The 12,287-nt window shown below is 40.8% G+C and overlaps 1 protein-coding gene across 1 annotated transcript in view; it reads left to right on the top strand.

Moving 5' to 3' along the window:
• The window catches only part of NRK (Nik related kinase), a 335,992-nt gene that overhangs the window by 206,711 nt on the left and 116,994 nt on the right, over nucleotides 1-12,287 (top strand). Inside the window, exon 20 of the mRNA XM_089684925.1 lies at nucleotides 11,478-11,569. Within this exon, the coding sequence (XP_089541051.1) occupies nucleotides 11,478-11,569 (92 nt within the window). The remainder of the gene's footprint in view (nucleotides 1-11,477; nucleotides 11,570-12,287) is intronic.

A 12,287-nucleotide genomic window follows, 5' to 3' on the forward strand; every position in this document is an offset into this window, starting at 1 on the left:
ACCCTTTCCGAAAAACACACTGGGTGAAAACGCTGAGATGTGAACGTGTCCCATAGGAAATCATGTTAAATGGACTGTACTGTGTTTCTGCAAAACGCTGCAGAAAACGCTTAGGTATGAACCTAGGGATTTGAGCGTTTCCCCATCACTTTCTGTCCTACTGACAATGGTTTCACCAGACAGGAAGTGGGAAAAAAAATTGCAGCAGGGACAAAGCCAGAAATAAAAATCTGACAGGGGTTCAAGCATTCCTCTTTGCTATGGCAAACCATTTTTAAATGTGACTGTGTTGCTTTTAGAAAGTCACCCTGTCTAGAAAAATGCTGTCACTATAGCAGTAAAAGAAAAACTGCCAGTGCTCTTAACCCTTCACCACACCTTCCAAAATAAAGAAAAGCTTTAACTACATATATACTAAAAGATGCATTTATTTAAAAAAGTGTACATCAATTAAAACTGCATGTAAACCTGTTTTGTGTGATTGGGCAAAACCAAATGTTCTTAGGCAATATTCTTTACATTTCAAATTCGTGAATCAGGAAAATACTGAATTATAGTCACTAGATGGTATTGATTGAATTATAGTCATGAGAATTATAGTCATCAGGGTTGCCAACTGTCCATTAATTTGTAAATATCAGCTGATTTACAAGCTTTCTGTAAATGTCCATTACGGACGGCAGCTGCCCATAAGAAAGATGGCTTTTGGCCAACTTTGGAACTATGTATGTGCAGTTCTGTAGCAGGCCAGACTTGGGTGGAGGGGGGTTTTTGCCACCCGGTGACATTATAGTATCGCTTGATGTCTTTTATGAACAGCAGCCAGGACTGAAGGGGGAGCTGAGACTCAGGAGTGGAGGACTCACCAACCCCCCTTTCGTTAGTGTATTCACACTGTAGTAGGTGGTCTGTGGTCACCAGACCCCCCCCCCTCCAAACAGAGTTCCTGGTATTTCCCCTTAAATCAGAGTCCTAAGAGTTCCCCTTTACATCAGAATCTGCAGGATTCCAGGGGGAACTCTGCAGACCTTCATGTAGAGGGGAACACTGCAGACCCTGATGTAATGGGGAACTCTGTTGAAAAAGTGAACTCTGTGGACTCTGAAGCAAGAGGGGGGCTCTGGTGACCAGAGACCACCTTACATCAGAGTATCCCTTTAAACCAGAGTCTGCAGCATTCCCCCTTACATCATGGTCCACAGCTTTCCCCTTTACATCAGAGTTCCCCTCTACATCAGGGTCCACAAAGTTCCCCCTTGCACAGGTGAAGGGAAATCCTGCAGACTCTGATATAAGGGGGAACTCTTTGGATTCTTGTGTAAGGGGGAAGTGGGGTGGCTCTGGTGGCCAGAGCCCCTCTTACTTCAGAGTTGCCCTTTACATCACGATCTGCAATGTTCTCTTTTACATCAGGTTTCACAGTGTTCCCCTTTATATCAGGATCTTCAGAGTTCACCCTTTACACTTGTGCAAGGAAAAACTGTGTGGGCTGTGATGTAGAGAGGAACTCTGTGGAGTTTCATATAAGGGGAACTCAGTGATGTAAAGGGGACCTCTGTGAACTGGATCCTTGTGTAAGTGTGTGTGTGTGTGGGGGGGGGGGCTCTGGTGACCAGATACTCCCTTGCATCAGCTTTTCAATTTACACCAGAATCCTCAGCATTCCCCTTTACATCCTAGTCCTCAGAGCTCTCTTTACATCAGAGTTCACAGTGTTCCCTTTCACATCAGGGTCTGCAGAGTTCCCCCTGGCAGACTCTGATGTAAGGGGGAACTCTGTGCTGGATTATATTAACATGACCTTCATGTAAAAGAAGAAATATTTTTTTTGCCTTTTGTTATACTCTAAGCACATTGCTACTCACAATAGCTACATGTGTGTAGCTTAAATATTGATATTTGCACTGAAAATTGTAATTTTAGCAATTTTTTTAACTTTCAATAAATAATTGGTTCTGTCAGAAAATTGTTGGTGTTGTGTCCGTAAATTCCGCTTTAGGAGGTTGGCAGCCCTGGATAGTATTAAGGATCAGTTCACACACACACAACATACAGCTACCAGAGGGGTAATCCACAGCGGTATCCTCTCCAGCAGCTGTCCATTTTGATTGTGATAAGGGGCAGTGTGGTGTGCGATTCAGAGTACACATGGCTCCTTTTTTTCCCTCACTTAACTGTATTTGAAGTGTACAAAACTACACTTCTTTCATGTCACTGTAAAGCAGCGTGATGCTGCCGTACATGTTAAACTGCTATTTTGCATAATTTGAATTTTTTTTATTAATCTCTATGAAAGATGAGCTTTGGAGTTTACTGGTTGTGGGACTAAGTTTAACTTGTTGAACGTAGAATTGCGCATATACCTCTGTTCCTAGCTTTAAAGATATATATTTCTTACATTTTCTGTTTGAATTGCCCAGGTCTTTGACCAATTTGCTTTAATCCAGAATTCCTTTCATAGGTCCTTCTGTCTGTGCTTACCTGATGTGGGGGAATTATGGCTTGGGGTGTGGCAGGGGCAAGTCCTTTTTATCTAAACATTTTGTGACATGAATTTGTCCCAATATCCATCTGTCATAATATGATACTGAAGAGAACCCTTAAGAAATGGGTATTTGTAAAAATAGTCATCTCCACTCCAGTTGTAAAAGTGCAGCCTGGGATTGAGTTAGCCTGGGAGTGAGGTAGAGAGGTTACCTCTGGACAGACTAGGAAGGTTCTGATGGTCAGAGCTTCTAGAGCCCTCCCACCTCTTCAAAAACCTGAGAGCTTTCTGGAGAAGGCATGAAAGAGAGGAGGAAGCTCAGATCTACATACTTGAGAGACCTTGGTCAATCCCCTGGCAGGTGGCTGGGCATGGTGACCAAGGCAACCCTTTGAGTATTGCAGAGCCTGGGAGGGGTTGGTCAGTGTCAGGTGGAAGATGGAGTGAGAAGTCTGGAGTGTGGAGCTTGGGAGTGGGTCCAGGGAGAGGCATACCTGCAGGCAGGACCTGGGAAGGAAGATCTCTCTGCCTCAACAGTCCCCTGAGAGAGGAAAGCCTGGGAAGCAGGGAAGGAGCTAGCCAAGTATAAGGCCTGAAGGAAGCCACCAACCCATAAAGCATTCAGGAGAGGACTGAGTGGGTAATCCTACACCCCCTGGGCCAGATAAGGGGAGAGGGCAGTCAGGTGGCAAATCCAACTAGCTCCTCATCTGGGGCTGCTTTGCTAAAGTGGCAGTTTCTGGGTCCCTTTGCCCAGGGATTCCCTCAGGCAGCTGGATGAAGAGGAGGATTCATTTGGGGTCTGGGGTGGTGGACCAGGTGGGCTAGAGAGCTCTTCAAAGGAAAGACTCATTCTTTTTTTTTTTTTGTCCACATTTGTATATAGTTGCTAAAGAGTTTGTCCTTACGTTTTTACATTTCCTTGGGCATCCAACACACCTCTTAACCCCATCCAAGTTCAATACTCCTTAAAAAAACTACAAAAAACAAGCTCAAGGATTATTTACTGTCTCCAGTGTTCAAGTGTGAAAGAAAATGCATGTTACCTGGCTGTGAAGGACTATAGGGGGACCCAAAAACTCAGCAACTTCTAAGGGGGTAGTGCTACACAAGTGTCAAACTTTAAGAACTGGTTCACACTATTTAGCTGTGGTAATTCTTGCTACATATGTTGAGGTGCTAGGGTGTCATTCATTTTGAATAGTACCCCAGGGCATTACGACAATGCACCTGTACTACCATATATTGACTTCCCAATTAAGGACTTTGTGATGGTGTGAATTGGCAACTCATTCAAAATGACTGGGGAAGCCTTAATGCCCGTACATGTTAACATGCATGTGGTACCACACTGGAACAGTGTGAATCTGACCTAATCTACCTCTATGGAACGTGTCTGACCTCAGGGCTTTTAACTTATTTATTCTTCAAGATTATTTTGAATAAGCTTCCAAATGCACAAAAACAGACAAAAATATGTACGGTACATGTCATTAGAACAAATTGCTACAATTCATGGTAGTGCATCAGAGCTGCAATACTTTTTCTGCATTCAGGTTCCATTCCAAAAAAAAGGCACCACAACTTGATATTACACAAAATGCCAACATTACTAAAACACACTGGAGTTGATTTAGCGAGAAAGATGAAGTGGAGCATGCAAAATCTGGTGCAGCTGTGCATGGTAGTCAATCAGCTTCTAACTTTAGCTTGTTTAGTTAAGCTTTGACAATAAAACCTGGAAGCTGATTGGTTTCCATGCAGAACTGCACCAGATTTTTCACTCTCCAGTTTTAGTAAATTAACCCCATTGCATCTCAAAACTGTGTTTTGGCCCTCCGTGTTCTGAACGTTGATTTTGATTGTTTGTGCAAATATTGATAATACTTTTGGCAGGTTATTAGAAAAAATTATGCTAAGAATGTTGTCCACGGAACGTCTACTGTTGGCTGTTAAAATAGTCAGGTCTTCCACATGTGAACATATTTCAGTAACAACAAATTTTATTTTAGTTACTTTGTCTCCTTCTTTGTGTGTATTAGAGTTACTTGACTGGTCGCTGAGGCTGGATGGCAGATTAGACATCAAAGTTTACTCTGAGTGATTTCATTTAAAAGTGACAATACATTTAAATCACAAGTCTTATATTGCAATTAAAACTGACATTGCTTCAGTGGCTGCCATTCAAATGGACTGACGCATGACAGATGCAGTAATGGTTTAATGCAGTTGGCAACCACTGCCCCCTAAAGCAGTCATTGTGTCATATAACTTGCAATTCAAAGCGTTTAAATAAGGAATAATGTACTAAAGTGAAATAAAAGTAGTAAGCTGATAATTCTGACTAATGTGAATAATGTGCCACTATATTTAAAGAGCAGCTCCAGGCAACTAGCAAAACCATTCAACTGTTAATGCATTCCTCTAAATTATAATGTCCTTAAAGGGTAACTCTATTTTCATGGAAAAAAATAGCAAATTAAAAAAATAATAATATAGCCTACCATATACAATGGCTACATAAGCCATGTTCTAAATTAATGTTATTAAAAAAATTATCTTTAGTTTTCAATATGCAGCTCTGTAAAATGCAATGTAATATGGCAACCTGTGGGCCTTCGGTACAACTGGGTTTTAACACGTTTCACACGATCTCGTGCTTGATCATAACCGTTATTGTTATGATCAAGCACGAGATCGTGTGAAACGCGTTAACAAGTCCTGTATTCATGTCCTGGTGTTTTGTGTGTCCTATGGATCAATAAATACACACTATATTCATCTATCCTCCGGTGTGCAACTGACCCTTCTTCCTGTTGCATTGTGTGCCAAGAATATCTGGGAGACCCATACCAGCAGATGTACTGCTGACCAGTAGTGCTAATGAGGAGTAGCCAGGAGGCTTGGTATTTATCAGTTGGTTTCACAATTGGAGAAGAACCCCTGTATGGGAAAGCTTATGCTGGACTTTTGTTTTTGTTTCTTCCCTTTTTAATAAACATGGGCTACCAGGCCCTTAAATAGAATTCCTGATGGACGTGAACTTATTTTGAAAAGCATCTACTACTAGAGCTAATCATCCCCCATGTCACAAGATATATATATATATATAGAGTATATATGTGTGTGTGTGTGTGTGTGTGTGTGTGTGTGTCAGGAAAGGCTTGCTTAGTGATTAAAATATATAAATATTTGAAATATATGGAGCCTAGTCACAGGTATATTTTACAGAACCTTCTTAATTGGAGATCTATTATTACTTTTAAGCAGGTTTTGGGGTTCTGCAGCCTCTTACCTCATATTCTGTGCTGTAGAATGTATGTCCTGAGAACTCTTTCAGCAAGAAATGCTTCCTGAACGCAGCAGTACATGATTAAGCAGGGGCAATAATAATTACATAGTAGGCTAATTTATGAAAGAAACATTTACATTCTGCAGAGGAGTTGACCACAAGGTCAAGAACATCTTAGGTGGAGAACCAAGCCACCTTAGCAGCATCTGAGGGGGCTAGATACATCTTCCCGCTCAAGCATTTGCACCTGATGGGAAAACTGAGAATCGTGTCCCCTGGTTGCATTTTTGACATCAGTGTTTTTGAAAGAAACAGATCTGTAAGGAACCCTGTAAGGCCTTTCAGCATAGCAAGGGTTCTTGTGATTGTGCATGTGTTACAAAGTATTCTGCATTAAGTTTCTCATTCAAATCATTTGAGGGGAAATAACCAACCAGAAGGCATTTGGTTTCCATGGGGCCCTTGATAAAGTACTTGGAGCTTAGCAAATATCCACTGCACCAGAGGGGTGATCTGATATTCCTCTAGGTGCATAATAGAATTTGGAAATCAATGGGGCACAAGCTAAATTTCCCAAGCAAAGATCAATTCTAGATAGGGACATAGGGATCCATGTTTCTCCAAAGATCAATTCACCCAACATTACTGACAAATCTGGATAGGGTGGTTCCTCTATAATGGGGACCTGTAGATGCAGGAAGAAATGTTGTGTCAGGTTTATTTAACAAAAAGAAAAGGATCTGTTGTAGCACAGTGGCAGAAAGAGGATGAATCTACACCGTAGCATGTGTATTCAATAGTGAAGGAAAACACATCTGTCTTCCGTAACTATAACGGATACAAATTCTTGGAAATCTATAGACCTATGTATCAAAACAGTAAATCAACCCCATAGACCTATTTATCAAAACAGTAAATCAACCCCAACGTGTTTCCTGAAGTCCATAGATCACTTGTTGGTATTTGCGTAAGGCCATATTAATCATAGCTCTCTCAAGAGGGCTATACAACTCCATGACTTTCCAGGAAATTACAGGAATCTCTGCCATATTGACACGAGAAGGGATATAACTCCACAAGAGAAAGGTGGCAGTATGTGCCAAAAAGTGTGAAAATGCAGTTACCAAGCATACAGACTACCTCCACTGCAGCTGGCAAGATAAAAGCAGAATCTGAAGGACTCACACAGGGAAGACCAGGCATGGGTAAACCTTCTGTAGCTGAAAACATCTTGAATCCATTTTTGCTATGGAAAAGCAAACAAGTGTAGAGTTAGAAACAAAGGCACAATGGTACAACAATACTTGGATCCCAAATAGGGAAACAGCTAACATGGCTTGGTACATGCCAGTATGCCAACCCTGAGATAGGTAGCACAGCGGATCCCAGAAGAGCCAACAGCATACTGAGCATTGTGCTGGAAGTAGTGCAACACATCAAATTGGTTCTAAAGGCTGAAAATGTTTTTACCTTAATGCTTTCTCTGAGAGCAGCCCCCCCCTTTCATACATACCTGAGCCCAATCTAGATTCAGTGCTGTGTGCAAGAACAGTAGCTCTCTCAGCTCTCTCCTTCCTTATAAGCTCAGATGTAGCTGTTGGAGCCATTGGCTCTCACGGCTATCAATCACAGCCAATGAGGAAGGAATGGGGGCAGGGCTGATACATGCTCTGTGTGTCTATGGACACAAACAGCTGGCACATGAGCAAGTCTGTAGGAGTGCCTCCATAGCAAGTGGCTTGCTATGGTGGGGATGGTGGGGAGAAGGATCCAGCGGGGGACACAAGAGGAGGAGGAGCAGAGCTTTGCACGAGGATTGGAGGTGTGCATGATATGTTTGATATGTTTGCTATTTTTAAAAAAATATGGGTTTACAATCACTTTATGTGCATCAGAGAGCAAAAACTGAACACATAATTCAAGGAGCTAATTTACCAAAACAGAATAGGTATGGTCCCTGGCTAAATAAGGTACACCGCACGGTAGTATATAGGAGCAGTTCAGAGTGTGGAGATAAGAGAGAATAAATATCAATCCATTGGTACAATAAGTTGTTTCTTACAGTATATATAGCTGCATCCAGCCTGGGGGAGGCAGCCAAAGCTGTATCAAAGAATTGGTATTGGCCCCTGGCTGTAACCCACAACCAAGCAGGATAAAGCAGTGTATATTGCAGGTGGAGCCTATGTAGATGTTTTTAACTTCCATTAATTGTTGGCCTTTTTGAACCTCTGTGGAATAGGCAGGGTAAAAAGAGATTTCAGCTCATTAAAAACTGTAGAATATCAAGCCACTTTCTGGCCAGATATAGGATCTTTTCTCTGTCTTTGTAGTTTAGGAGAAATCCTAACATGGGTAAAGGAGAGTCTACCAGGTGGCTGTGGACATGTTGGTGTTCTATGGCTCTGTTCCATTGAAAACCACGGTGTGAATGCTTCCTTCCCAAAAAAGCTCCATCAACCATTTTCTCTACAAAATCGGTGGGATCTATGCCTTCTGAGTTTTCTGGGATGACCACAATCCAGACATTATCACATCATAGCACATCAATTCCTTCTATTGTTGGCCTTAGGCAACTGTGTATTGGAACGAGTTTTGCTAACTAGGGAAGGCAGCGTGTCTTCCTGATCACTTATGTAATTTTCCATTGCTGTAGTGCATGCTCAAATTTTTTACAAATCGTGTCTCAATATGGACACTTCTTCAGCCTTCTAACTGATCTTTGACAGTATGAACAACAGAGGCAATACATTTATGAACAGCCTGGAGGTTTTCACTCCGTGTGGGTTGGACTAGCTTCAAACATGTCAGCCTCATCACCCTGCATCCCATCTTCCGATATGGCTATGTTATCTGGCTCTGACAGGGAACATGAAGCTAATGACATTAAAGCTTTGCACAAACTGCTGATGCTATACAAATCCTGTATAATAATAATCTCTTGCAATATTTCCTAAGATGTCTCTTAGTCTCCAGAGAATGACAGTATCAGTGAGTTTTGATGCTTTGGGTATAGAACAGCATATCCTGCACTGCCTCCTTCCCTGCAGGGTGGGAAGTCTTACCGGTTTTACTCACAGGATCCTTGAGCTTCTCTGTGCCATGTGGTGTTTGCTGAGAGAGCATGCCTTGGGCCTCCAGGGCCATGGCTTCCTCCTTGTTTTTGCAGGAGGAGAATGGCAGAGACACTCCAGGGAGACTCCGGAACACTTGACAACTTTGTGCATATAAAGATGAGCTACAGGTATAGCACTGATGATGGAAGGATTGATACAAGGATCAGTAATGGGAGCTCAGTGAGACATGTCCGCTCACATACTGTGCTTTGTCAAGCTTTGCCTAGATGCAAATTTTAGTCCATTCCCATTGTTTTGCACACCAACAGTTTGCCATGTCATGCATAGCCAAACCTGGATGTCCAAGGCTGAACCATTCTAGGGAAAAAAAAAATCTATGACTCTTCCGAGTGTATGTCTTTGAAATAATGTAGTATTATTATTATTATTATTATTATTATTATTAATAATGATGATGATGAAATAAAAGAAAATAAATCTGTTTCAGAGGCTAAAACAAAGGATATTACTGTACACATACCCTAGAACTTTTTTAAAACATACATGAGTACAGGAGTATGAGCATATGATAAATATGATGTAAAGATTCTTAAGAATATTAAAGGTCTGGGAAGGGTAAAAACCTAAAGAAAATAGGCTGCCCAGAAGTAGACAACTTATTCAAGTGCATAATGTTGCATGGGCACCTTCAAGCTTGTGTTTCTTTAGATAAAAGATCTAAGAAGCAGATTATTGCTCTTTTAAGCATGAGCCACAATTGGATTAATTTTAACTTTGTTTCAGTTCTTTAGAATACTTAAAAGATGCAATTTAGCACAAAGTAATGTACTGTACATTGCTAGCAAATGGAGAAGGTTTAAAAATAATTGATGCTTGCAAATCGATAGAACTTGCTCCATACCATTGCTGCCTTCGCAAGGAGATAAACAGATTTACAGTGGAAAAAGTGCTGAACTGGAGAGGCTTCCAGGGGATTTCTGCTAAGTCCCACAACTCGTACATTTTAACTTGCTCATTGTCTTTATATAAACATAATTCTTTCTTATTATTAAAGTTACATTGCTAGCATTTCAGTAAAGTGCTCTCCAACTCACACTTGTCCCACTGGCATGTACTGCTGGAAATTATTTATCCACTGGGATTTCTGCTCTTAAGCCTACTACTTTCTTTAACGATATTACAGTACAGTTGCAGTAAACCTTTAACTCTGTGTTGTACTTGCATACAGTATACTAAAGAATTCAGTGATATATAGCATCATTTAGCTTACTGCTGTATATCGTCAATAAGCAATGTTAAGCAACTGCAGTCTTTGTTTTGCCCGATGACTGTTTTATTATGATTTATCCATGTATAGGTACATGTTTATAATGAAATAAATGGTTCCTGATCTCTTAAACAGTGTGTAATTCCAAGTCAAGCCCATATTGTGGTTCAAAGCTATCTGTAGTCTCAGTTGTGAAATGCTTTTTGTACTAATGATTATTGTAACCTTTCAAGAAAATGTTATAGCATTAAATAGATTTCTAAAATGTTATTTTTTTATAATCTTATTTATAACATTTAAATAAGAAAAAATATCAGTGGTTTTGGTTTACAAATATGGAAAAGACAGGGTGCATGTGTGAACAGACACCCAGGCCCCTTTCAGATGGGGCAGATTCCATCAACCGGATCCACCTGCTCAGTAGGGGGGTCTCTCCGCTGATCTCAGGCGGATGATAGGTCTGCATAGCGGAGGGACACAAACACAGCCCGCTGTTCTCTATGGGGCGGTCGGATGGAAACGGTCTGTCCGTTTCCATCCATCTGTCATCCAAGCCGATCCTTCAGACAGATGGGAAATGGATTCCCATCCATCTGTTTTTTAGCATACAGGGTCAGATCAGATGCCGGCAGGTGTCAGTTGACACATGTTCGCTGACACCCGCCACTCCATAGGGAGCTATGGATGGTCCAATCAGGTCCACCTGAAAAACTGACAGAGCTCAGCTTTATCAACATTTATAAAAGGAAAATAAAAAAGTAGTCTGTTTTAGGTAAGGGGTGAACACTATGCATAATTTCAATAAAGAAATTAGGACACTTTGCCTTGTTCGCATACCCATAGGTTTAGATTTGGATGGTAGGACCAATCAAAGTATCATTGACTGGCCTATTTGCTAAAAATTAGAACACTGCAGTACTGTCTGCTGTAATACCTGTCAGCAATCTCACTTATACAACTGAAATCCGAAGACTTCTTCCTAGCAACTGGAAAACTGTTTTGTTGTTTTGACAACTACCGCTGGACATCATCATGAAATTCCAGTTTACCTAATGCCATTTTATTCAAGTAGGTATCAACAGAATTTGTGGGTAACAGATATCTCATAAATGATGTCTGGATAGGAAGGCACAATCATGATGGCCATGGGGATGACATCAACCCTGTGTATTGTAGTGTGTTGGCCTGACTTATGAAATACAACTGAAAGCAGGAATAGTATATCCTTCCAAATGTCACATTTCAATAGTATATCCTTCCATAAGTTTAACAGAGATGATTGAAAGACCTGATAATGTATGTTTCATAAATGTGTTCTAAGCAGAAGAAATGAATGTATATTCTGTGTTGTTGTAGGGTCCACCAGAGATTTCCATTCTGTACAGAATTATCCCCAGCATTTAGGAAGGGCTGAAAATGAACTGCATCGGGACTCCCGTAAGATTTCGGTAGGCTTTATGAAAAATGCTTGGGATATTTTGGTTTGGTATTTTAATTCATCAGAATGTCCATATTTTAAAAGGTTATTGTTTTTAAAAAGGGCGTGTTGGTCGAAAATACTTTGCAAATTTGGTCAATTGCCAAATTATTTTATAGTTTGGGGATTTCAGTAGAGAGATACTTAAGTTCTATACTTTGCACTGGGCCTTTATTAAGTGAAGAGAATGAGTTGGTATTTTTGCCTACTTCATTAATTACAGCAGTAGCAAGATACCCAATCAATTCTTAGCTACACAGATAAGTAGTGACAGAGTACTAGATGCAAGTATATGTGGATGTGGCAGTTCACTACAGTAGTGCAAAGAAAATGTCCCAGCATCAAATTCTGCAGGTTAGCAAAAAGGATCCTAATGTATGATGATTCAAGCATCTGCCAAGGACAGCTGCAAACCTCTCATAGGTCCTTACAGAACATTGCATAGAGAAGAAGCTACTTTTCTGAGATTACCCTTTGGAAGACTCTTTGTGGGCATGACAGTGTGAGTTCCTGCCACTTTGAAAATGATTGTATGAAGGACACAATATAGATTATGAGCAGAGAAAACTTTTTTACAGTGTTCTGAGGTTGGGCTCAGTAGTTTGGAGATTTCAAGATGCTTTTGAAGGGAGGAGGTCCTCAACCCTGTGTCCAGATCTTGTTGAAGCCCAGCAAGGTGTGTGTCCAGA

The sequence above is a fragment of the Staurois parvus genome, unplaced genomic scaffold (assembly GCF_062004578.1).
Source record: "Staurois parvus isolate SC_StPar_1 unplaced genomic scaffold, SC_StPar_1.0 ptg000361l, whole genome shotgun sequence".
Lineage (NCBI taxonomy): Eukaryota > Metazoa > Chordata > Amphibia > Anura > Ranidae > Staurois > Staurois parvus.